Source organism: Cygnus olor, chromosome 2, assembly GCF_009769625.2.
Source record: "Cygnus olor isolate bCygOlo1 chromosome 2, bCygOlo1.pri.v2, whole genome shotgun sequence".
Taxonomy (NCBI): domain Eukaryota; kingdom Metazoa; phylum Chordata; class Aves; order Anseriformes; family Anatidae; genus Cygnus; species Cygnus olor.
Window position 1 is genome coordinate 86,717,289 of NC_049170.1, and position 26,752 is coordinate 86,744,040.

At 35.5% G+C, this 26,752-nt stretch overlaps 1 protein-coding gene across 1 annotated transcript in view; it reads left to right on the plus strand.

The window, feature by feature from the left end:
- ABCA13 (ATP binding cassette subfamily A member 13) overlaps positions 1-26,752 on the plus strand; it is a 181,900-nt gene that overhangs the window by 129,759 nt on the left and 25,389 nt on the right. Inside the window, exons 44-51 of the mRNA XM_040547761.1 lie at positions 1,877-1,931; positions 2,591-2,768; positions 6,218-6,333; positions 7,726-7,882; positions 8,818-9,071; positions 9,634-9,826; positions 11,220-11,329; positions 21,466-21,616. Of these exons, the coding sequence (XP_040403695.1) occupies positions 1,877-1,931; positions 2,591-2,768; positions 6,218-6,333; positions 7,726-7,882; positions 8,818-9,071; positions 9,634-9,826; positions 11,220-11,329; positions 21,466-21,616 (1,214 nt within the window). The remainder of the gene's footprint in view (positions 1-1,876; positions 1,932-2,590; positions 2,769-6,217; positions 6,334-7,725; positions 7,883-8,817; positions 9,072-9,633; positions 9,827-11,219; positions 11,330-21,465; positions 21,617-26,752) is intronic.

Below are 26,752 nucleotides of genomic sequence, written 5' to 3' on the forward strand. Positions count from 1 at the left end.
AAATTATCTTCCAATTCCGAAGTTCAATTTTCATTTACATAGTTGGCTACATTGTTACAAGCTGGTTGTACCAAGAAACAGAAAACTCTAAGTATGCAGTGCACATGTAGGATTTTTCTCAGCCTCCCAAATGGGACCTATTTTTAATTTAAAACCCTGTGGTTTCAATCTGAGGTATGCATTTTTGCTTTTTTTTAGGGGGTGGGAGGTGGGGTGTTGTTGTTAATTTAGCTGAACAGTTTTTGCCTGCAAAACATCAGCCATATGCAATCTAAAAATATTTTTAGCACTGATAAAATATCAGGTGCTTCGATAGCAACCTAACTTAATCCAGAAGATCAGATATACAAGCACATTCTACTTTGTTTTGTATTTAGTCTCTTCTGTGATACAGATCCCACAGCAATACATGACATTGTTGAACCTAATTCCGCAGTTCAGAGTGCAGAAAAGCAGCTAGTACTTATGCTTATTCATTAGATCCAGACTCTGGAAATCACTCACCAGGATACAGTATTTGGTTTGGCAGCTTGGTGGCTGAGCTCTTTCTGTTGCTCATTAAGTATTTAGCCTTTTCATTCATCTTGTGTAATGAGGTTTCAGAGAGAGAAAGGGGTCACATATAGGTACTGGGTGGTGATCTCTTTTGCTAATGACCAGAATAAGATAGATGAGACCAATTCAAGACACCAATTCAGCTCAAAGCTATTAAAAAATTCCCTCAATGTCCCCCCAGATGGCTCTGTCTGGCACAGACAAGAGGTGTAAAATGGAAGAAGCTAACATTTTAGTTTGTGAACCTGAAATAAAATTTAAAAGAAAGTCAGCTACTGTTATGTAATAATGCCACATTTTAGCATATCATTGAGACTGTTCATTTCTCAACACCAGTTTGGTTTATTTTAGTTGAGGGACAATGTTTTAGACATTCTACTGTTTTGCATTAGAAATGGTATTTTGTTTAGACCAGTAGTAAAACTGGTCTAGAAAGTAGACTACTAGAAAGTAAATTTTGCATTAGTGTGAGACAGTTTATTTTAATTTTTTTATATAAAAAGGTAACATTTTTGTAGCATAAAGAAGAAAACAAGATCACATAGCTCTGGAGTCATACCACAGATCTGTCCTAAATATTCAGGTGGTGGTTTATAGGATACCAGTTTAAGGATTAATATGGAAGAACAACTAAAGTCTGCATCAGTCATAATTGTGCTGATTCCTTTGGTGGTTTACATACAGCAAGCCTTCAATTTCATTTATAAGATGAAATTTGTGTTTTCAGCAGTTCAAAACCATGGAGAGAGTAAAATTTTCTCTCTCATTCAATAAAGCATATGAAAAGTATACTTGCAAAGTATTCAGTCTTTGTGTTCTTGTAATTTGTCAATGAAGGAGAGGAATTTTAGAGCTGAATCCTAGTTCTGGAAAGTGAAAGTGTAACCTGCAGGTCCAGAATTTATTCACTTGTCAAGGAGAGGTAGCTAAAAGAGACAGCAAGTTGACTTACCTGTGCACTGCTTTAAAGCCACGTTCCTCCCAAGGGCAGCAAGTAGTTTGTAAGGTGATACTTTGTATGGAAGATCAACATCCTGTTAACAGGTGCTCAAGCAGTGAGATGGCTGCAGTTCTTACTTTCAGTTCTTCATCCTACTCCCTATTTCATCTTGCTTTGCTTCTTTTTCCTTTTTCTTCTACTTCAGGCTTTTGTAAGTTCTGCTTCTGCTTTGCATGCTTTACCTGTTTTGTTCCAGGACTGACTGTTTTCATGGAAATCAAAAAGTAAGTGAATCATCATGTGAATTTCCAAAGATTGTGTACCCTAGAACTCTTAAGTCTTGATGTAGCATTTACTCTTTCATAATTTTTTTTTTCACAGGGATCACACTCTACAGCCAACCTTACGGAGGAGCCTTGCTGGATGAGGACAGAATGTGAGCAAACTCTTAAAAAAAAACACAAAACCAAACAAACAACATAACAAAACAAAACAAACAAACAAAAAAACAGCTGCAATGACTAGGCAATTGAAGCTGTTAATTCAATAAGCATGTATGTTCCATGCAACGGCTGTTGACTTGGTAGATACAATTCAGTTCCACTGAGTGAAGTATGTTCTCTAACCTGCTGTTTATACATCGTCTACTGTTTATATTAGATAGGTTACATTATTTTCTAAAGAAAAAATATAGAATTTATCCTGACTGCACTTGACAGAGTGCTTGTGAGCAGGTTGTGACGTTCTCAAACAGGTTAACTACCTTAAATGATTGTCAAGTTTCTATTTTTTTTTTTTTGTAAAGGCAGAAATATTTGCAAAAGTTTCACTTTGTTTTTCAAACTTCTAAAAACAGTCTGTGTTCTGTAACTAATGTATAGTTTTGTAGTTTTGTAACTCAACACATCATCTTGCCCCTGTTCTCTAATTGGATGTTGACAATGTAGAAACATGGTCTTTTCAGGCAGGATTAAGGTCCTAATGTGTGGTGTTGTTTCAGTAAAGAGTTGGGCTTGAAAATGTTTTATTTATTTATTTATTTATTTATTTATTTTTCACTGTGTTTTCATTACAACATTTTGCTTTGTATCCTAGAATGGAGAATGTTCGTCAGTGTGGAGTAGCACTGTGTATCATGTTGAGTTTCTCCATCCTCACTGCATCCATTGGCAGTGCCATAGTGAAAGACAGAGTATCTGGCACAAAACGTTTGCAACACATCACAGGCCTGGGTTACAAAACATACTGGTTTGCTAATTTCTGCTGGGATATGGTATGTATCCTGTGGGGCAGTATGTGAAAATTTTAAACTAGTTTGCTACAAATCAGCAAAAGATGTGGTCGCAAAACATGTAAATAAGATTTGAGTTGTATAGAGCAACAATTTTTGTCTCTTGTGTTAACAAATATTGTGACTCCATTCCTACTTTAGTACTGTGAGATAAAATTCCATAAAGCAGGCACTGTGTTCTCCATTTTTCAAAGCTGAATTGTAAGAAGGTAAAGTGTATGCTAGCTTTAGGCACCTACAGTATTTCACAGATAAAAGGTAACTGGCTAATCAACCTAGACAGAGAGGATCTTCCACAGAGCTGTTCATGACAAGAGTTACTGTGCTTTCAGTGCTCTGAGTTGCCACTGGCAAAAGCTTTCATATTATGGGAGAAGCCTGAAGATACTAGTCAGCTACTTTAAAGGCATAATTAGGTTGTTTTTTTGGTGGATAATATGAGAAGTACTCCCTGCTAGTATCTATTTCTGGCAAGATAGACAGTAGAAAATCTCTTTTATGATTTCACTTTCACAGAATGACCTACATCAGAAATGGACAAAGTCTCTGTCCTGCAAGTTTGTTTTTCTCCAGCAAAGTAATTTCTATCATTCTTAGCATTACAAACAGTATTGTTAGCATGCAGTTCATTAACAAATAGGAAAATCTGAAAAATTTGTCTTTCAAAAATACTAAGGAAATTATTATTTTTCCCTGAAGCTTACCGTTCTAACCAAATGTAAAGACAGGAATGCCACTGAGACCTGATTTTTGCATCATATTTATGCCAAAAGAGTTAAATAAAGTAGAATTTTTTGCTTACCTTCTTCAAGTCTGAGAAGTTGATATCTATTGAGGAAAATAAGCAAAGGTGGTGAAATAGAATTAATTTTCTCAATGCAATGATAGTCCTCAGTCACTCACTTTTCACCAGCTATATAATGTAAGTCCTTCAATTTCCCTTTAAGTCTAGATTATCCAAATTTTCTCCAAAAATCTTCTCTAAAGGTGTCTCTTAAAAAAAAAACAAGGCAAAATTTCTCCATTTATATGTATATATATATATACACACATTTGTGTGTGTTTGTCCCCTCCTGAAAGGTGTTTTCATAACTCACCTGTAATGAAGCTTGCTATAGTATTAGTTGAGTGTTTGGAGGGAAATTGGAAGTTGGGATTAGGGCATCTAATTGTGGGAAAGGGATAGAATTCCTCCTTTTAGAGAACCCTTGTGCTCCATGTTTATTGTTCATTTAGTAACTGTTTTTAGAAGGAATTTTTGAAGAAGGTGTTTTGGCTTGGGAGATTTGTTTCAGAGGTAACAGTGAAAAATTGGAACCCTGGATTATCCAAAAGTAATGCAAAGGTTCGTCACTCCAGAGGAGGGAAAGAAATGTTCTTCACTTTGTTTAACCCACTGGGTAATGGAAGAGAGGTCTGGATTTTGGCATAGGCAATGCAAACATGAATTAGCCTGGTCAAGAACAGAGATTTTTTGGAACACTCTATTCTCATTCAAGATATTCTAAATCTGAAACATTAGAGCTTCACCCATCCATGCTTGAAATCAGGATTTTCACACTTGAGCAAGCTTGAAGTAAGAGCACATTTATCCAAAAGTTATTTACCTGGCCAGTCAATCTTTGTGCCGTGTCAGATGAAAGGGTTTGGTTAAAAACTTGGTCCTTCATCATTCAGTTTCTCCTTATGCAGTAAAGTCAGCTCTTTGTTATTTTCTGCCAATCTCTTCCTTTCAAAATGTTCTCACAAATTCAGCATCGTACTGCATGATCAATCATGATCTGGGAAAGAACAGACACTACTTTAAATGCTAATTGTGCCGCAGATCATCTAGGGATACTGAACGCATGAATATATGAACTGTCAAATTTGAACTCCCTTTACACATTTTAAGCACTGCAGGCCGTGTCCTGTCTTATTGGAAGCATAATCTTTCCTAGACCTGCAGAAGTATTTGATTTATAAAACTACTGTCATAAGAATCAGGCTGTTCTTTGTGTATTTATGCACATGAATAATATTCATTGCAGTGTTCAACAAATAGAAAATGTGTAACTGCTAAGAAAATTTCATGACAAATAGAGATATTTTGTTTAGATTAAGCTTGTTTCAATAGAGGGGCAATTAAGATTATTTATTTGTGCCTAACTTTTATAACATGCCATGCTTTCAAGTAAGATTATTTAAATAGAATTTAATGTTAAAAGTTATTTATTTCTAGAAAACAAGTTGAATATATTCATTTGTTGAAATATTTTAGGACTCAGATGCTTTGTGACTTCTATACAATGTTAAACAGCTCCAGAATAAACTGAAGCCCAAATTTATGGAGTGGTGTTGTATGATATTTATGTATGGCATTGATGGTGCCATAAGGTACACTGTGAACAAGATGAGAACATTACACCAGTCTATGTTTTGCTCAATTGCCTTTCCCTTAAAAAATGTTTTCTTCCCATTGGCAAGGAAATGATGCCTTCTGGTTTAAGCATAGACAGGTTTGCATTGTCCTTCAGTATGAATGTTTACTTTTACAGTATGTATACTGTGCTATACTGAGTATTTAGCTAGACCTTGATTGCAATCATTTGTTGCCTTTATTGCAGTTTCATCTCAGAATCTCAGCTATATTAGAATAAAGTTAAATGTTATATAGCATGGAAGTGGAGGCAGTCACTGCCCTAGTGAGCTCAGCTTCAATGCACAGAGCACGCAGATGCTGGAAATAGAACCAGGCGCAGATTTTCACATCTTGCCATCACTCAATGTGAGCAGAGCCCCTCTCTCTTCACAGTTTGGATATGAATCCCCTGTACCAATCACATCACCACACTAATAAGTATTTGGTTACCATTATATCAAGAGACTAAATAGAAATTGCTTTCCCTGTTGCCTAATGGCTGTAACTCTTGTAAATGTTATGCCTGTTCCTATTAAAAAAAATGTCATTTGCTTCATCAGCACGCAAAGTCCTTCATTAACGTCTCTTTCAAAATTGTGTCTTTACTAGTATCCTGTAACTGAAGCATAAATCAGTGAAACTGCTCTTTCTGGATCCAAGAAACTGTATTCACAATACAATTGGATATTTTGGAGCAATAGTCCCATAAGGACTCATTATCTGGAAGAGTTAGCTTGTTAAATGGATGTATTGGAAAGGTGAATAGAAACAGAATTAAGGGGAATACTCTGTAGCTGGATTTTATTTTGTCAGGGTAAGTTTCGTGTGTATATGTGTAGGAGGGGTAGCTTCACAGCCAGCGTGGACTCTGAAATCTCAGAGCTCTTCTGCCTAATTCTTCCTAATTCACAGAGTAATTATATTGCAAATATGGAGAAGTTCATTTGTAGAGCCCTTCTATGCTAATTAAGGATGTCACTAAGAGACAGTCCCCTGCTAAGTGCCTTTTTTTTTTTTCTTGTGTTTCTAGCTGTTTTACATGGTTCCAGTCACCCTCTGTGTTGGTGTTGTTATTGCCTTCCAGCTTTCAGCCTTCACTTGCCGAAAGAATTTGGCAGCCACTGTTCTCCTGCTGGTACTCTTTGGGTATGTGATTGGAAATGCTACTATGGAATTATGACTCGTAGAAAACAAACAGAAATCTTTAGACTTGCTTTGCACCTGCTGCTGGATGCATGATTTTCTCTCTTTGGAATTGATTACAATTCAGCAAAAGATAGTGAGAAAACAGGCTGAAACGTGAGTTTGAAAGTTCCACGTGGAAGGGATGGTGGTGATGGATTTGCTTGCTTGCTCACTCAGGTGAATAAAAAAAAAAAAAAAAAAGCACTGGAAATGTCTCAAAAAATCGTCTGTATAACAATCATTTGCTGATAGAAATTGATTGTATGTAATCTTCCAGAAAGGAGGGAATAATAACAGTCAGGTCAGAATTTCAGTGCTTACATGTGCAGAGTAGCAAGAAGGCAAGAAGTGGCTGTCTTTTTTACAGTTCTACCAATTTTCAGTAATTCTGTAATCTTATACAGCTCCAGCAATTTATATATCCAGGGAGAAGGCTGTCCATTGTGGAATACTGGACTGGTTGAAGATTTGTCTCCAAATAGTGCAATGAGATAGAAAAGTCCTCCCTTATAACCATTGTGCTTAAGCTTCACATTAAATAAATAAAAAAAAAAAGTTACAGAAAGATAAAATAACTGATTAAACCGAGTATTGATTTCTCTATATAAATATATATTGAGGCCTGGGCTTAATCAAACTAATGGTTCATCTGTGCTGTTGTTTTGCCTGCTCTTATGTGCAGTCCCAGGTGATGTCAGAAATGCAGAAAATGAATAGTTACAGGATAAGCATTCTGAAGAAGAATTTTCTTCTTTAACCAAATAATAGTTGCTATCTGTGTGAAGGAGATTGCATACCTTATGAGACAGATGTTTAAATATGACTGCTTATGAGAAAATACAGTGAAAGAGAGGACTTTCTGTAAGATCAGGACATCCCATCATAGGAGAAAAAAACAAAACCAGCTTTTGCTAGATCAAATAAACCAAGCCATAACACGTCATATAATGATGCCATATTACTATTTTCTACCCCCTTTTCTCCCCTTTCATTTTATTTTACATCTCCCCCCTCTCTCTCACGGCTTTCTCTTCTTTCTATTTGTGTTCTCTTCTTCTTTCTATGAAAGCCTGCTTTTAATTCTATCCTCGCATAAAACACTTGTTAAAAGATGTGTGGTTTTGCCATGAAGCTTGTGAACTCCGGAACAGTGAAAGTAAAACCATACAGTTAATATATGCAAAAATGGTTCATATCTGCCTATTACATAACAGTAGATATGGGTACTTCTACAGAATCATAAGGTAATTAGATAAAGAAAATATATCCCAAATTTGACCTCCTTTTCAGTTGGTCAGAAGAGTTGCTTAACTTGTTTGTGATAAGTTTTTTTTTTTTTTTTTAAACTTTCAGATATGCAACTTTACCGTGGATGTATCTTGTATCCCGATTCTTCTCAAGTTCAGATGTCGCTTTTATTTCCTACATCTCCTTAAACTTTGTGTTTGGCCTTTGTACCATGCTGGTGACTCTCTTACCTCGTTTGTTAGCTATACTTTCCAAAGTACAGGTCAGTATGAAACCTTAGCTTCATATTACTCATGAGATGTATACACACACATGTATGTGTGTATGCATATGCATACCTATGCACAGACTAGATCATTTCTAGCAGAAAAAATTTGGCATTTTAAACCATCCTGATTTTTCTGTCCCACTATATACCGTATTGCTTGTTACCGTCTTGAATTTTAACTTGTTTATAAAAAGAAGGAAAAAAAAATAAAAAGCTTGCAGTGAAATGATGGAAAAATATTGTTAATTGAAATCTTGACATTTTCCAGACCATTAAGTTGTAATTTGCACATAATGGGAGCTGTTCTGGTCCATTGAATAGATTATATGCATTGTAAAGTGTGTTTGAATACTATTGACATGAGATAATCCGCTTATTTCTAGGATCTGTAATGCGCTGTATGAATAGTAATACACATTCTCAGTCCATGTATTTAATTTTCATTATTCTTAATGGTAATTAAGCAACCTGATGGAGAAGAAAACCAGAATGTGTGTATTTCACTACCTATGCATGTAGCAGGTCAAAAACTTAATGTTTGAAGACAAATGTGGATTACACATCACTCAAATTTGGAGGCAGATTTGATGCCTCCAAAATTCAACTAGGGTTAAGTTGGTGACTTAGAATTAATAGCATTCAAGTATTAAAATTTTAAGAAAACGGAATGACCACCGCCATGCGTCTGTTCTGTCATTGTCTGTGAACCTCAGCAAACTAGGACTCTGTGGTTGTAGACACTCTAAAACACAATAAGAGATGATCCCTGTCCCAAAATAGTTCATGATATGGTCTGCCAAAATCAGTTTGCCTTGAGTGAGATTTGAAAGGTGTATCCAGCTTAGTAAGTGTGCTTAATGTTTTGTTAGAGAAAACTAATTTTTTCTTTCTTCCTTCCTTTCTTTTTTTCTTTCTTGATGGATTTTAAGAGTTTTCAGTACATCTGCAAAATCCTCAAATGGACGTTTATAATTTTCCCACAATTCTGCTTAGGCCAAGGTTTAATAGAACTTTCATACAACCAGATCAAGTTTGACCTGACCAGCAACTTTGGAATAGATTCGTACGTGAGCCCATTTGAGATGAATTTCCTGGGCTGGATTTTTTTGGAAATGGCCCTGCAGGGAACAGTTCTTCTTCTTTTACGGCTTTTTTTCCATTGGGATCTCCTCCAGAAACCAAGGTGTGTGCATGACCATTTGTATTCTGCCATAGTAAACAGTTAACTAATTTTTAAAGAAAGAAAATGGTGGAATCCTGTTCACTTAGGGGTTTTATTTTGTTTGCTTCAGAGTTATCTGAACTGGATGGTTTTGTGGTCCCATGCTTCCACTTTGAATGAAGGATTTCCCCATTTCATCATTCTTGTTTCTGACTTAAATAATGTTTCAATGTGGAGTTCATTCTCAGTCGAATGTCTCTGTTGCTGTTTCATATGAACAGTAGAGTGCAATTTCAATTTTAGGAAGGAGAAAAAAAATCATAGAATCACAGAATCATAAGGGTTGGAAAAGGTCCAAAAGGTTGTCTTTTGGACAAGATCACCTAGCTCAACCATCCCCCTACCACCAATATTACTGTAGTATTGTGAACTGCAGAAAAAACCACAAGTGCTTTCTTTTTCCCTTGGATTCTGCTGAGATATGATCATAGAGCTTTAAGGGATTTCAGGGAAATAAAACAGAATTATCCAGAGGACATCAATGTTCAATTTGCCATGTGGTATTTGGTATCTTCTATTTTAGGGGTCAGCATTCACTTAACAGCACAGTCAGCCCTTCAGAAGATATTGATGTAGAGATGGAGCGACAGCGACTTTTTGGTGGAAGAACTGGTAATGATGTCCTTCTTCTGTACAACCTCAGGAAGTGTTATGGAGGTTTCAGTAAGAAGAACATAGCTGTGGAAAACATAAGTTTGGGAATACCAAGGGGAGAGGTAAAGAGGACTTTTTTCTTTCTTTGGAAAAACAAAACAAAACCAAACAACTAAACAAAACCCCCTCAAAAATTAAAATTCCCCCCCACCCAAACCCCACTTGATTCCTAGCAGTTGTTCAGACCTGTATGTCTGCAATCAAAGATCTGTAGATAGCAGAACAATTTTAGTTTTAGTAATTTCTGAAAATCAGTAACTGGATAGAAGTAGAAGATGTGGTGGTCTTTAAGAAGCAACAGTTCACTTATTTTTTTGGTTTAAGACTGTATCAGAGTTTTTTCATCTTGTTTATCTTTAGCAAATTACTGTTTTATCGGCTAACATGAAATGCCAGGAGGTAGCAGAGCAATTCAATGCCAAAGAGAAAGCAAAGAATATGTAGCTCAATTGCAGAATGTGAATAGGATTCTGAATTTGTCTCCAAGGCAACATTGTATTTCTTATACTGAAATCATTCCAGTATATTTTAATATAGTGTATAATATACCAATATACTATTATAATAAACTGAAATCTCACACTGAATCATGGTAAGCCTAAAGATTTCAGAACAGCATTTAGTTTTTCAAGATTTAGATCCTTTTGGGAAGTGCAAATTTTCATTTAAAATACTGATAAGGAAAAGACTTTTTTTCCTGGTTGACATTACCAAACTACAAAGATGCATTTGTAAAAATGAATATAAGAAATGTACATGGCAGCACAGGTCCAGTGAGATACAGACAGTTACAGGTCAGTTGTTGGGTAATTGGAGTAACCCGGAGGATGTTGCTGGTTAAAACATATTTATCGATAAGAAAGTTCATGAAACAAGTATTTTGAAAGTTATGAAGTGCTATTTGTAAACTTAATATACATACTGTCCTAGCTTAAGCATGTATTCATCACAGCTGGGCTCTGAATTAACTGAGTCAGTGTCTTGGATGTTCACTGGTTGTTTACTTGTACAAAGTGAAGCAGCTTACGAGAAAATAAGAAATATTCATTAAAAAATATTGACTATATTTCTCTCTGGCTCAGTTTGGATGTGAAACCCCCAAGCTCAAATTTAGCACTTAAAAATATGGATAACTAATGCATTAAATTATAGGACAGGGTTTTAAGTGGAAGGCTAAATAAGTCATTTTTAAGAATGTAGGAGGTAATCAAAATATTTTATTTTATTGAAAACTTATTTTCTGTTGGAAAGGGAATTGCACATACTGAATAGCCATATACTATCTTACAGACATGATAAGAAATATGAAAAGGGGAGAAACTGTTGAAGAATTAATATTACATATTTCCTTCAGCATAGCAGATTAATAACAATTTCTCACCTTTGCTCTTTATTTCTTCTTTTTGTTTGTTTGTTTTGTTTCTTTTTGTTTGGTTGTTTCTTTTTTGATCTTAGTGTTTTGGACTCCTGGGAACAAATGGAGCTGGGAAAAGCACAACATTTAAGATGCTGACTGGAGAGATCATCCCATCTGCAGGGCGTGCTGTTATCCGGACTCCTACAGGGTAGATAACACAGGGTTTGATCAGAATAGTGCTGATTGATAATGCCAATGATCAAAAAGTAGCAGTCTTCAGTCCTTTATATTGTAGTGTAGGGACCTGTTTTGATCCCTTTTAAATCCATATTGCATCATTGCTGTTAAGCTCCTACCAGGAACGTCAGGGATTATGACAACAACATTTTAAAGTCTGACAGCTCTGTTAATTGAGAATAAAGTTGTCTGGTAGCAAAAGAGCAGGCTACAGGAAGCCTCAGTTGTAACAAAAATCTTAAGATACAGTATGTACAGATGCATGGACATAGATCTCCCAGACTAGTGCTGCACCAAAAGGTTTCCAGGCTTAGGATGATGACTGGTGCTTAAAGTGGATAATTTTAAAATGTTGACACTTGGGTCCTTCAGAGTCATTAATTAATTACTTGATCAATATGTTGTGTAATGAAGAAAAGAGATATAGTGCTCTTGGTATTGAGGATAATTTTGATGGAGTGATAAGTGAATAATGGCCTTTTTGGTTTAGGTGTAACCAACATATACAGGTTTTACTAGCAACATGGGAGGGAAAGTAAAGTTATTTTTGAGTAAAACCAAAGTAAAATGTGTGTATGTGTATGAATGTATTGTGGGCTAGTTAACAATTTTAAACCTTGTTTGTTTGTTTGTTTTTTAAATTATGTCCATTTCAAAATTGGAGAATGAGGGGTGAAGGGTTTAATTCAGAAGACTTTAAAATGAAACATTTTGAAATTTCCAAAATGTGAAGATACATGTCTTTGTTTTAGAATTTAAATGCTTTCATATGTCAGTATTTGCTCACTTCCTAATGAAAATAATGATAAATAGATATAATTTGATAATGCAAGTAGTTTCAGTCATAGCAAAATTCTGTTTTCTTGAAAGTTTACCCTTAAAAGAAGAGAAAAAGTGGACACCATCACCACTACTAAACATGGTTCTACTCAGTTGATTTTGTTGTTGTTATTGTTTTGTTTTTAAAACGTCTTTCATAACAACATTTTTTTTGTTCAATAGATTCAGGTAAAAAGGGCTTAATAACAAAGAACTCCCCAAATCACCGTCAAATAGTTGTTAATCAGGAGAAAGGAATGACTAAAGAGATTTTGGAAATATAATTCTTAAAAGTATAAGAAGTAATATGAGAGTGTTATACAATGCTTGTAGAAACATTTAGATGTTTATTTTCGCTTATAATTTCCCAAAACAGAAGACAAACATTTTCAGATATTAAGCAAGAATGACAACAATGACCAAAAAAAAAACAAAACCCAAACCGGTAATTTAAAATTAGGTTAAAAATAATATTTGTTGTTTTTTTGGAACCTGTGGAATTCACTTACCAAGATATTGTGGAGGTCAGAAGTTTAGCATGTGTCTGAAAAGGATTTGAGATTTATAGAAATACAATAATCTGTAATGATTTCCAATAAGATATTGTCCTCAAGATAGTATTTAAGCTCCCAGGTTTTGCTTAGATTTTGAGGGTTATTCTTCTATAGCTTTTAATGGGACTTGCCTTTGGTCCTTCCTGTGCATTCATGAATTTCATATGGGTTTCCCTATACAATGTGACGTCAGATCTGTATATGGGCAAATGATTTGATTTGATGTGACAATTCCTATATTTTAATACCTACTTGAAAGCCAATATAAAATTATAAGAATATATTTCATTGTCAGGTGTCTTGGCAGTTATGCTGTGTTTATTAAATACGTTATTTATTTTATCAGAACCCCTAAAGGTAATTCTTCAAAAAATCATAAAACAATATACCAATGCCTTAATTCCTTTTACTAGAATGTTGCAATTTATTTTTGGCAAAAGAGATAATTCTTTTGAGGTCAACTTTATGCTTCTGGTATTTAATAATAGTTTCAAATAGGCAGTAATACCTGATAATTCATGCTACATAATTACATAATATTTGATTATGCCTGCTACCCATCTTGTATGTTACTTTCATTTACCCCATTCATTTAAAATGTAATGTTATTTACTATGTACTAAAATATAGGTAATGAAATTTGACACATTTAGAAGACTAGAGAAGAACCCATAGGAGATGGTCATATTTAAGTCTCTAGAATATCATTAACCATATTAATCATCACCCTGAACTGGATGTCACCTTACGGGTTTTGATGTTTCTTACATAGCTGAAGACATAAGTCTACAAGTGAATGTAAAGCATTCCTGTGTTTTCAAAACTTATCACTCACTTATTCTAATATTATAAAGGTGGCAACCTCAAGGAGAAGCTGCAGTTGCAGAGTAGCTAGCCCTGGGGAAACAAGTTTGAGGCTGGGAGTAGAGATTTGTGTCACTGTGTCATTCCTGATTTTGTTGCTTGCTTCATATTTTGTCAACTGATGTAAAGCAAATTAAGATGCACTGTGTTGCTGTGCTACTGTAAATTAGTAGTGGACAAAACTGTTGACTCTTGCATAGATAGGATTCTAACCACAGCAGGTCTGGAGAACCCTTCCTCAACACTTGAACTACTGCTAAAATTTCTCATGCAAAGCAGAATATATTTTTTTCTGAATAGAATTGATTTATAATCTTAAAACAACAACAACAAAAAAAGATGATCTCTGAATCAGTTAAATTGATGTTTTCTGTAGTCTAGTGAGAAGATACAAAAATGCTTGTGATAAGATTTGATGTTCCTTACTTCAGTTTCAGGTATAGCTATTTTCTTTCCTGAGCAGCAGTCACGTTTATCCTGCTTATAAGGACAAATACCAAATTCTCAAACAGGAGGAAAAAAAGAAAAAAAAAAGAAATGTAAAATATTTTGTGTAACAGTAGATATATGTGTGAGTGTCTTGAATATTTTCTAGTTTCAGGTGTCTTTAAACTGTTAATTACATCTTTGTTAGTTGCAACTTCTGGGAACAGTTATTAAAAGTGAAATGAGTGTGCTTGAGTCCCAGATCTTTGGCTGCAACACTTAAATCAGTATTTAGAGGCAAAACCAAGAAACTTCAGTATGATGGAAATATTTCTGTTCTTTTAACTTGCTGTGCTCTGCAATATGTTCTGTAAGGAATATGCGCATTTCACATCAGGCAGACAATTGCAGCTTTCATCTTTCCTCTCTAAGGATTGATTTGCTGCTGATAAATAATTATGTATGTCAATAAACACAAAAATGTAAATAGTTGGAGAACATAGCTCTATCTGGTTTGTGTATCAGGTGCCCAAGGGGTTTTAGGTGGGTTAAAAATCCTTAATTCATAAGAGGTTGTGTTTCATTGAATAAACTGTTCTTGAAAGATCCTGGATATAAAAACAAAACAAAACAAAACAAACAAACAAAAAACAAATTTTCCTGATTATTAGTGTAATAGTTTCACAGAATATATGAAAAAGTCAGAAGTGCCTCGTTGAGACAGCTGCACTGAAATGAGACCTGAATTTAACAGGACAGCATTTGCACCTTTGGACAGGGGACTAGAAAAGGCAGATCAGCTTTTCAAAAGTGCATGTTGAATTGCAAAGCAGAATTTTTGGAACTTAAACCTAAAACATCTTGGAGGTGCCTGGGGTTATGTAGAGAGAGCTGTGCTCCTCACACAATGATGATCAAGTCGTGTTCAAGGAACTCCAGCTAGACTCTCAAAGAAAATTGGAAAATGTACTTCGGGTCTAGAGCTGCCTTTTTATAAGCGCAGAAAATCAGATTCGCAATACCTTCAAGTACTTCAAAAAGATTTGTTGGCCTCCAAATTGTTTGTTTGTTGAAAGTTTAAAGCCACAAAAAACGAGCTTATTCCTAAGAATTTTTTTTTTTTGTAACAAAAGCTTAATAAAATGCATTAAAGCTATCACTCAGACTTGTAAGACTGGGTGTTATTAAGAAGAAAATTGTATTAAATGCTAGATCCAGCTTCATCTCTTCTGCACATTAAAGTTTCTTGGCATTCTTTTTGATGGGGACATTCTTATGGGGAAGGGAAGGCTTCTGATCTTTTTTAAACTTTTTCTTTTAGATACATTACAAATCAAATAGATACTTGTATGTATATTTGCATTGTATGTATTTGTATGTATATTTGTATTGTATGTATATTTGTACAGAGTATGTTCCTAACTTTGATGTATCTTAGCATTTACATGGGGAATGCACATTTATAGTATACAAGCTAAGCAGTCTACCAAGGAACTACTTTTTAAAAAATTTCATATTCTTGTGAAGAAAAGTCTTTCAGGCAACATCTAACCTTTGCAATCCCATTCTGGTTGTAACTGTGACCTCATAAAGATACTCTTAGTAAGAAATAATAGGAATTTATCACTAACCACAGACAATCTTGTGAAGGTAATAGCAAAATGCTATTCATAGGGGATTTTGCCTTTTTTATTATTTTATGTACCTCATTAACATTGCCATTATCAGTGACATATCTGTCGAGATGAAATATAAAAATAATATCATATAGAGAAAGTGTCTCCATGTTAGGGATATTTGCAACCCCTAAAAGTGGATTAAAAAGTGGCAAAGGAAGATGTGGAAATGAAATATTGACGCTGAAGCACCAGCAGTCCCTCTAGTGAAGGTCAGAAATGTTAAAAGCAAAAAAGGGAAAAAGAAAATATTTTAATAAAATTTACTTTTTAAAGTAAAAGTTTAAATGTTGTTAAATTTACTTTTTTTTAATTTTACTTTTCTAACATATTCTAGAAAAGAAAATATTTTAATAAAATTTACTTGCTTGTATTTATCGAGAATGGTGCTATAAGACATTAGGAGACTGACTTTTGAGCAATGTCTAGGCAAAGGAGTTGTCAAGCGTAAACAAATATAACAGTTGATTGACTGCATGGCACTTCTTTTGTGTTCTCTGTAGTGTATGTGCTCCTCTTTAAGGGTGCAAATGGACTCAGAGTATATCTTTAGCTTTACTGCTATGACCAGGTTGTCACCAGGAGCTGGCTATTTGAAAGCTATTGTGGGTATCCATAAGCATTTTCATAGCTACTGTTTTTGTCAAATAGCTTGAAGAAATAGTATTTGTATTATATATGTACTCAGAAAAGCTGACACTTACCAAAGTAGTAAAAGAAAGGAGAACAAAGTGAACCCAATAAAAGTGAGCCCTCCTAGTCTTTGAATCACTTCTGAACTGATGCATCAGCAGATACTGCGTATCTGTTCCACTTTTTAAGTGTACATTGGCCACTCTTAGTTTTCTTCCCCTTTGCAAGTTTGTACCTTAGCCTTCTGCAATGACTATTATATTGTAATGCCCTCAACTGAGAAGGGCTAAAGACAGCTGGGAAGAAAATGTGTCAAAATCCTTTTAAGTGTCATGTCAAGATCAGTGTAAAATAATGTGACAAGTGTTTAGTGTTTTGTTTGCCTTTTTGGCTCAAGCTATTTTGCAGTTTTCTCCATTGTAGTTTGCTGAATGTAGTCAATTTTAAGTTCATACTCAGTGTAAAGTCTTGGTTGTAGTGTGGGTGCATAGAAGAAGTAGTTGCAGTGGACCTAATCTTGTTCATAAGTGTCCCGAAGCATTTGGCAGTGTTCCTTATATAATTAATTTATCTACCATGAATTTCTCTCTTTCTTCTGCATAGAGATCCTCCATGACAGCAACTCCCCATCCTATTTGATTTGACAGTCAGTCATCTCAGCTGTTGGATTACAAAGTCATAGGACCAAAGAACTGCTTTCCAAAGAGGGGAAAGTAAAATATTTCTATAGAGCTACAACTTGGACTCTTGATAGTTATGATATTCAGCTTGATAAATAATTTAAAATGTAATTCAAATAGCTTTACTTGAAAGGCAGAATAAATTTGCATCAATATAATGCCTGAGAAAGCTGTTGTTACACTGTATATCAGTATAATTAATTTAATTATAACTAAGCTTTAGTTACATTAATTATATTTTAACCTTGATTTTTTATAATGTTAATAGAGCATTAGTATGCACTGAATTGAATGTGCAGTTATGAGTACAATGGAATGTCTAACTACTTTTGCAATTTGTAAATTTATATTTCATTTTGACTAATTAATGGAATTTATCTCTCTGCAGAAGCCATTGTAAGTACCATATATATCATTGCCTTTATTTTAACTGCATTCAAACACCACAGAAAAAGCACTCAAAAATGAACCAAAGTGCACAGCAGAGTCAATACTGAAACATTTTTTCATAAACAGCCAAAAGGCTGATATTGGGGGCACTAAGTTGTGCTGAAATTGAGGTCATACCTTTGAATGTAAACCCACAGCTGCCTAAGCAATGTTGTTGGTAACCACTGTAACAAATGAGAAGGAAATTCAGTCTCAGCAACAACCAACCCAGCCTTCTGGAAGATAGTCCAGTTCACGTGACAGAAAGCAGCAGGTTTTGTCTGAGATTCTTCACACACATTCAAGTGTTTTGTTCTCTTTTTCAGTGCCAGCAAAGGCTTTCTGACTGGAGTGGCCCATGCCACTCCAGGGTAGCTTTCAGGACTGGAATCAGATTTCAGGGGTACTGCGACACACAAAAGAAATGGATCGGTTAAATGCCTTAAAACGATCAATGGACGAATATATTTAAGTGAAGGTTTCACCCCCTCTGAGTTTAGTTTGCTAAATACCCATTGCCTTGCAAGGCTGGCAAGTTTCTTTCATTGTTAGTACAAAACTTTGTAAGATGAGCATTCCAAATGTATGGTCCTGGAGTCCTGGATTTTTTTTTTTTTTCAGGATGATTTATGTGAAAGTTATCATAATTCTTACTGTATAAATGGAGACAAAAGCATATAGAAAGGGACAGAATACAATATTTTCAAGGCTTCAAGTGCTACTCTGTACTATTTTTCTCAAGGATGCCATACAGTCTACTGACCTTTTCAAGAAGTGTACTAGCAATGTAGTTTTTCATCTTTAAATTTTATTTAACATATAAAGTATTCTGGATACATTCTGCTGGTTTTATTTGTTGCAGCTGTTCCACTTTACACAAAAAATTAAATAGTAAGTGAAAGCATTGACTGAGCATAACAATATAATCTAAAAATGAAACTTCACTAGGAAGAAGAGAACTTATATTCCATGCCTGAACTAGGTCAGACCAAAGTAACTAAAAGAATCTGAAGATAACCATTCCTACCATTCCTAAATGTTTTTATAATGATAAAGAAATCCCTGTATTTGTGTAAATGTCTGGTTTCTATCCTATAGTTTTTAGAAATTACACTGGTATTCATTGTGTCTACTGTACTATGGACAGAAAGGCAGAGAAAGGTTGGAATCTGTAGTTATATGTGCTTTCTCTCTTCATTTCTAAAATGAGCTCCCCCCCCCCCCCCCCCCCCGTCTCTCATGTTGTTTACATCAGTGGTCTAATGAGAAATGCTAGCATGTTGATAATAAAAGGGCAGAAAACAAAGGCCTGCTTTTCTCTAGGCTGAGAAAAAGTTTGGCATTTTGCTGCATGCTAATCCATAGTTCAGAAAATATAAAAATGTATGTTTCCAATTGTATTCATGTCATACATGACGTTTGTTAAAGAAAGATATAATTAGTGTACTGAATATCATCAGAGGGTTTTTTTTTTTTTTTAAACATTTACAGTATATCATTTAGTGAAAAGGGTTTGGGGTATCATGCTGTAACTTCTTGAAAAGTTCATTTCATTTAAGCCCATGAAAATGAGATTTGAGAGATTAACTGAATTCCAAGGAAAATTAATTTCCCGAGATAAAGGCAGGTTTCTATCCTAAGATATGTACTGTAATTAAAGATTATGCTGTGGTTTTCTTTCATCTCTTATTCTAGTATTCAGAGAAAGGTTATGCTGGCTAAACAAAACTCAATTATGATCTCCAACCTTTTTGTTTTGGACATCTACGCAGTGTTATTGCTGTGGAAAGAGTACACATTCTAATATATATACCAAAAAGGTTTCAATAAAAAGCTAGAATGCACATATGGCTATTTTTGTTGTTAAATTCTATTCAGATTACTTTCTCCTTTATGACGGATAAAGGCATCTAGAGATGGAAAAAAAATAGGTCCATGAGTTCATTAGTGGATACATTAGAATTTCTTTACTAATGGGAACGCTTTATTTGTTCGAGGTCAGCACTAATGGATGAAGATGCAAGATAAGGACCAAGCTGAGTAAGAATATTAAATGATGTATTCTCGCTGCATTCTTCCTTTATGAAAGCTAAAGGTTGCTGGGTGGGATCTTGTTCATCTAAGGCTGTGTCTGCTTCATAGGAAGCACAACACTAAAATTATATCTGTGCAATTAGCACTGTGGACACAGAAGTGTTTTTATTTCCCAATGCGAACTGAGTAACTATGGTCTAATCAAGTTCTAGCTTAAGGACATCAGGTATCTGTTATATTTCGCAGTCATGCATACTTATTTTTTGTTCTTCGTGGTATGGATCCATTCCAGGCTATATGTATCTATCCAGATAGAGAGTTCATGCTGAGTAAATGTCCCTGAATTTACCCCTGAGTGTGATTTGTTCTCTTGTGATTGAACTTGGCATGTTACTAAAAACCCAGACTCCAAGGAGAGTACCTGCAAGAAAAAGAAGCGTTGTTAGCTTGCCTGAATCTTCCTAGTACAGCAAACCTTATGCACATCACCCTCTATTCAGCAGCATCTTGACAGCATTTCACTGTAGATAGTTTCACAATGTTAGAGTTTGTTAAATAAAGAATACACAGCTTCTGTCAGGTCACGTAACAAGATCAACATTATTCGGTCCATAGCTTATGGTAAATATGATCTTAAAAACTCATTTAATTTGACTTAGGTATGTCTAGAAACTGAGCTGGGAAAAAATCTATATATACCTTATTTAAAATAATCTTTAAGTAGATATAGTTTAATGACAGAGTGCACTTCCCTCCCCCCTTTTTCATTTTTTTTTTTTTTGGTAAGTCTTTACCTAGAGAGATATCTACAGGCAGTTAACTTCCTTGGCACCATCCAAACCTACAAAGGTACTAAAATTTTATATCTTTGCCATTAAGAGCAAAAGTCCATTCTAATTAGTCTCCAGCAAGGTTCATCATAATCATGATAATTTATCTTTTGACAGGATTAAAATATTTTGATGTTGTGATTCATCAAGTAAGATGCAGAGTTTGTGTTTTCTTTTTCTCCACAGACTCCTGAATGTTGTTAAGAAACAGGGGATACGTATTTATGTTTTCACTGGTGCTGGTATTAGTAGATCCTCCATTTAATGCATTTACATTGTGTCTAAATTAATAATCATATATTTAGTTTTCTTAACCAGAAACATAGAAAACCACTAAGGGGTAAGCCATTCTGTAATGCAGAACCTTTTAAAAACTTTTTTCAAAACTCAAATTTTCTCTTTTTAATTAAGTAGCTTAATTTTGACAGGTCTTTTCTGTAAATGTAAATCAGCATCATTGAATGTTGGATTAGATGTTGGAATAAATAGGATAGATTTAGTGTCATTATGGGTAATGAGACACCCTTGCAATCAAGCTTGCTTCTTAGCAATGAATGCAATTTCAAGTAATGCCATACAGCTACAAAGAGATAGCCAAAGTCTCTGAAATCAGAATCACTTTATATTTTTACCTGTATTGTCTTTAAACTTCCTAGTCTTTAATAGGCTTTGGTTTTCTGGCTTTTGTTGTTTAGACAATGCATGTGTGCATGTATACAGACATGTAAAGAATACACAGCAATGTTTCTCTGTCTCTTTCAAGACTAGTGCCCCTCTAATATTGAATGTGTTGAACACTGTATGGTTTTGAAGTATATCGCCTCAGAACAGGGTCTACTAAATGTATAGGGGAGGTAAACCTGGTAAGAATTAGTTCTCATAGATCTGTCCTCCTGTGTTTGTTCATCCATGCACATTTAGAGCAGTGAAGCATGGGTGGCAGCACAAATCTCAGAGAAAGGGACAAAAAGCTTGCATTGAGTATGGGTGGTACCATGTTAAGTGATGACAGTGAAGAGATTCAAACTTATTTACCAATAGAGTAAAAGATGTGTGCTTGTCTTGAAGACTCTACATCACAAGGGTGAAAACCAGAGCTGTATTTTTTACATAACTTTTTTTCTCTTTTTCTTTTTTTTTTTTTTCTTTTTCTTTTAAACAGATCTGAAATGGATATACTGTCTGCTAGCTCTGAAGGCATTCTTATTGGCTATTGTCCACAGCACGATGCCTTGGATGAACTTTTAACGGGTTGGGAGCATCTTTATTATTACTGCACACTGCGCGGAATTCCAAAGCAACATATCTGTAAGGTAAGTCCAGAACAGATTTGCAGGTAGAGCTGCAGCCAGGTTGGTCAATGGAGTTTATGAAAAAAGGGTGCTTTTTTTACATGTGAGAATATCCAATATTTCATCTTAACAGTGTTAGTAATAAGGTTTTTCGTTATGCTACTTTATCTAAACAATACATATTTTCTTCTGTCTAATGCTAGTTCAAACACAATAACATCACTGAGGATAGTGAAATATCACTTGTGCAAATACAATCTCTGATACACAAGTTCTAAAGGAAATGAAATTTATGAATGATTCAATACCTTTGTTGTCACATGTAGAGGACTGGGAGGGAGCACCAAATGTGCCAGGTCATGCATCTTTTCTTCAGAGATGGAATTATACTTGGAAGAAATTGAAATCTGTTGAATTTCTATGTAAAGAAACAGCACCTGGGTGCCGAGGCCAAGTGGCAGCTGTCAGCACTCTGCTGGTAAAAGCTTTAACCTTCACAAGACAGTGGCTGCATTCAAATTGCCTGCTGGGAGCAGTCCCTAAAATATTCCTGGATTTGTCTGAGGAGAAGAGGCCAAACCTGTGTCCGGAAATAGTTTAACAACTTACTAAACTTACTAGCAAAAGCTATTATAATATCTGGCAATGTCACTTGGGAGTTTTTAGATTTACTGATACAGATGTGGCTGTTCTGAGCAACAAACAGCTCTCTCTTTTTTTTTTTTTTTTCTGTAAAGAGCCTCACCAGTCAACTCATACTAGAAATTACGTACTAAATGGTTATAGTATAAAATTTATTTTTTTCTATCTCCACTGATGGAAGTTTCTGATATGGCCTGTTCTTAAGCAGTTCAGTCTCTTGTGCATCTCTATTTACAAGTGAAAACTGAAGCGTGATATGAAATCAAGGCCATTTGTGCTGTATAGATTGGTTCCACATAACTGTTAGGTCTGTATGGTATCCCAGATTGTCCTTGTAACTTCCACAAGGCTGTCTGTCTTCTTTTTCCTTTTCCCAGAAGCAAAACTGTATGTAACTGAAATCTCTTTTCTACCTACCTACCTACCTACCTACCGTCTTCTTGGTTACTGCCTCAGGGTTCACCAAGTGGTTTATTGTCAGTTCCTTGTCTGTGTATTGAGTCTGCCTTCTTGTTTCTTCGCAGCTTTTCCACCAGCAGCTAGGTACTATTTGAGAAGAAGGTCTGTCTCCAGCAATGGGACACTGAATATTCAGAAATAACTGCTATCTTGCCCCAATAATAGCATCAGGGCAGGCAATATCTTGAACGTTTCCTTAACCTAATCAGTTGAGTGTTGCTGGATCAGAGGTTATGGGATATGAAAGATTCTTACAAGTCTTTGCACCTTCTACTGGGCTATCTCCTTAATAGACCCTGGCTGGACATTAGCTTATTGTTTTAACAGTATACTTCTTGCAGGCTTCTTAGAAATCATGCTGCAGTCTTTTACTTAGTTGTTTGCTGATCTTAACTCGTCATCGGTAGTTTTTGCTTCAGAGTACTGGAAGAATACTGCAAACATGAATATGTTTCGTTTGATCTAAAGGAAATATATTAAGGGCTAATTGTTAATGTACTAGCCCTCTCAACTATAATTATGTGTTTTGTCCATTAACTGGCAGATCTAACAGTTGGGCTAAAAGCCTATCATAACTAGCATTTGTTATCGTGGTGCTTTAAAAGAAACATAGGTGGCAACAGATTGTGGCATCTCTCCTAGAGCTGTGTAGTCATTCAAAACGATGCTAGTAAATATTCATACCTCTTACAGAAGTTATTGAATACTATTGGTCCTCAGTGCAATTTAAAATGGGAATCAAAGTTTGATTGTTTAATTACACAGCAGTGTTCTTTAAAGTGCTGTAAACATGGCTTTTAAGCTTTTTTTCTTATCATTTTCAGAAGAAACTACAAAATATTCTTATAACCCATATGTCCAAATGGTACACCATGTGCTATAAATGAAGCAGTTTTTAAGACATCTTAAGAAGAGTGTGAGGTTCAGAAAAGCACTTGAATGATAGAAGTACCTAGTTTTAAATAAATTTCAGGGGACTCACTAAACTCACAGACTTGGGGTCTTATACATACATGTTGCTCTCAACAAGTGCACCCTGGAGTATAGAGGAAACATACTCTCCCTTTGTGAATAGACTGAATAGCACATAAAGTGGGGCAGATGGTGACCATCTCAGAAAGGAATGGAGTTGCAATGAGCCTGTGATGTAGGTTTCCAGCAACAGATGGTTTGGAGGCAGCTAGGCTGTCTGGATAAGGAGCAGGATCAGGAGCTAGTGTGGAGCCTCGAGAATGGAGATAGATTTGTGGTGTGCCTAAGGATCTGCATTTCGTAAATAACCTGTCCCATGCGGTATTGAACTCATCTCAGGTGTCTGGGAAATTTTCCAGATTGCAATGAGCAGGATGATACTAACAGCTTTCTATGCTGTGCCTGCAGGGGGTCTCTCTGCATGTGCATATGTAAATGAACACCCCTGTAACTGCTGTCTCCTGTCTGCATTTGGTGAGGAGCCACAAGGATAACCTGGCTTCCTATACCTCCTCTAAAATGAGAATTTTTCTCTCTCTTTGAAATATCTGGCATTCATAAAACCCCTTGCAAATGCAGAAGTATTGATGAATAATTGCTGTACCTAAGAGCTTCCACTTTGTATTCAGCTCCATCTATTCTCTGGGTAATTAGTACACAGGTACTCCAATGGCTGCTCTCAAAACCATATGGGGAACAGTTCCTCAAGAGGAGTAGTAACTCACATACTGTTCCTGATTCAAGTGGGTTAAAATCAATTATGTGTTGTTTAGAGATGAGTTACGTTACTGTGGTGCACTGAGGGAAGATAACTGTCAATCTTCTGACTATCCTGAACCTTAGATGATCTAGGTGCCACCTCTTGTGCCTTAGTTTCACATCTGTGATATAGAGACCGTTCTTCCTTTCAGCTGTCGTTGTTTTTGGTCTACATAGATGATAGAGCAGACTTTGTTGCCATATGCTTGCGATCAAGGCATCAAAGGCCTCCTGCAAATGTTATTTAGCTACTCCGGTTTACCTTCATCAACAACTGAAGTGCAGCTATCTCAGAGGAAAACAAATGTTTTTGTCAGTGGGACCTTCCAGCAGTGTGGCATTGCTGTGAAGTGCTGAACAGCTGCTGTTCTTCAACCCAGAAATGGCTGGTGCCTGGAGAAAGTGTGCATTTTAGTTGCCTATGAAGAAAATAAGGCCTGAGAATGCTTTGGAAGAGCAACTCTATGTAAATGTAAACTGTTATTTTCTCATTCCCTCCTGCCTATGATATGGTGTTCCAAGCTTGCCTCAGAATGCTTACATGTGAGTGTTGGTACTAGTGCACACACACACACACATACATTCTAGAGAGTACATGGTTTTGATTACTATGTAGAAAGCAACATACATTCGTTTTTTTAATAAATTAGCAAGCTGGCAGGTGAGTTACTGGATGCCTTGCTACTGAAGAAATCCACTGAAGCACTAACTTCAAAGATCAAATCCTTTTGCTAGACAGATTTATCAACAGCAGGAGTTAAGTGCCTGACATAAAGTTGAGTGCACTTAATGTTCCAAAACAGTAATTAACTGAATGGGAAAGGAGGAGGAAAACGGGTCATTTGCTATCAATGTTAAGTTTCATGGAACGTGAAGTTTTACTTTGCTTCCTAAAGCTGCTCTGAAACTTTCTTTTTTTTTTTTTTTTCTGCAAAACTGGTAAGTTGGAAGTAGAGCTTGTGGACTATTTAGACATGTGCTGGTTTAACATAGTATTTTAATAGTTATTTTTATTTCTTTAATATATCAAGTTTCAGCATCTCAGTTTTTTCCAGAAGACCGCATACAATTTGTTAAAAAAAATAAAAGTCAAATACTAATACAGCATTAATTGACACATTCCATTTGCATTAAAACTTATGCATTGCAGATCTCAAAACAAGCTTCACCAGGCCTTCAGAGGCAACTTCTCGCTGTGCCAATGTGATTTCTTTTTAAGTTCACTCTCCAGGAAGATTTTTGCACTGACTCTGGAGCCTCATCGACTTGCTTATGTGTTCTATTCTAGCGCTGCTGGAAACAGGAACTTGTCAAAGCAGTTACTCTTCCCATGCACAAAGCTTTTGTGCTTGTTTTTTAAGACTCCAAGCAGAATTAGAGTGTACAGTTTTATTATCTGGGATAAAGAACTATTTCCCCTTAGAACTTTGACCATGAGATACACTTTCCTAATGGAAGAAATCTAACAATTTTGGGTTTATTCTGAAGCAGAATGAATACTGTTTTGTGTGGATTTGATGCTTGATTGTTACTTAGGATATTTAATCTGTATGGCATTCAAATTTACTCAGAACCTGACAGATAGAACAACTTTTTTTGGAAGTGTATAGCTTTTTCAAGTGACTCTAGAATTCATCTTATGCTTATTATTTCTGTTAGGTCTGACACAAACTTTCAGTATTTGCAGTCAGGTTTGCTTTTCGATGGTTTTGTTCACAATAAAATAATAAAGAGTTGCACGTTATGTTTATTTTGTCAGAATTATGCAAAATTAATAAGCTGATGCTTACAGCTTTTCAACTCAGGATAGATACACTACATTTCTAGACTTCTAATTGAGGCCTCTCTAACTCAATCCATTTTTTCCAGAAAACATACTGGCTGATCACTCTCAGTACTACTTAATGTTTTACTTGAATATTAATGGTAACTTTGGAGGACAGTGGAAAATAATTAGCATTGTGGGTTACATAATTAGTATCATTTACTGCTTTTCAGAGAGGCAGATGTACCTCTTGGTTTCCTGGTGGATAGAAGGCACCATGCCTACTTTAATCTTTACTCTTAGAAATATTAACGTGTGCAAAAGTTCAAGTTACCTTGCTGTGGTGTTTTCACCCAGCTGGACAGCAGAACTCCACCACAACCGCTCTCTCACTCCCCCTCCTCAGAGGAAGAGGTGGAGAAAATACAATAGAAAAGGCTCAAGGGTTGAGATAAGGACAGGGAGATGATTCACCAATTACCATCATAGGCAAAACAGACTTAACGTAGGGAGATTAATGTCATTTATTGCTTGTCACTAAGAGACTAGAGAAGTGGGAA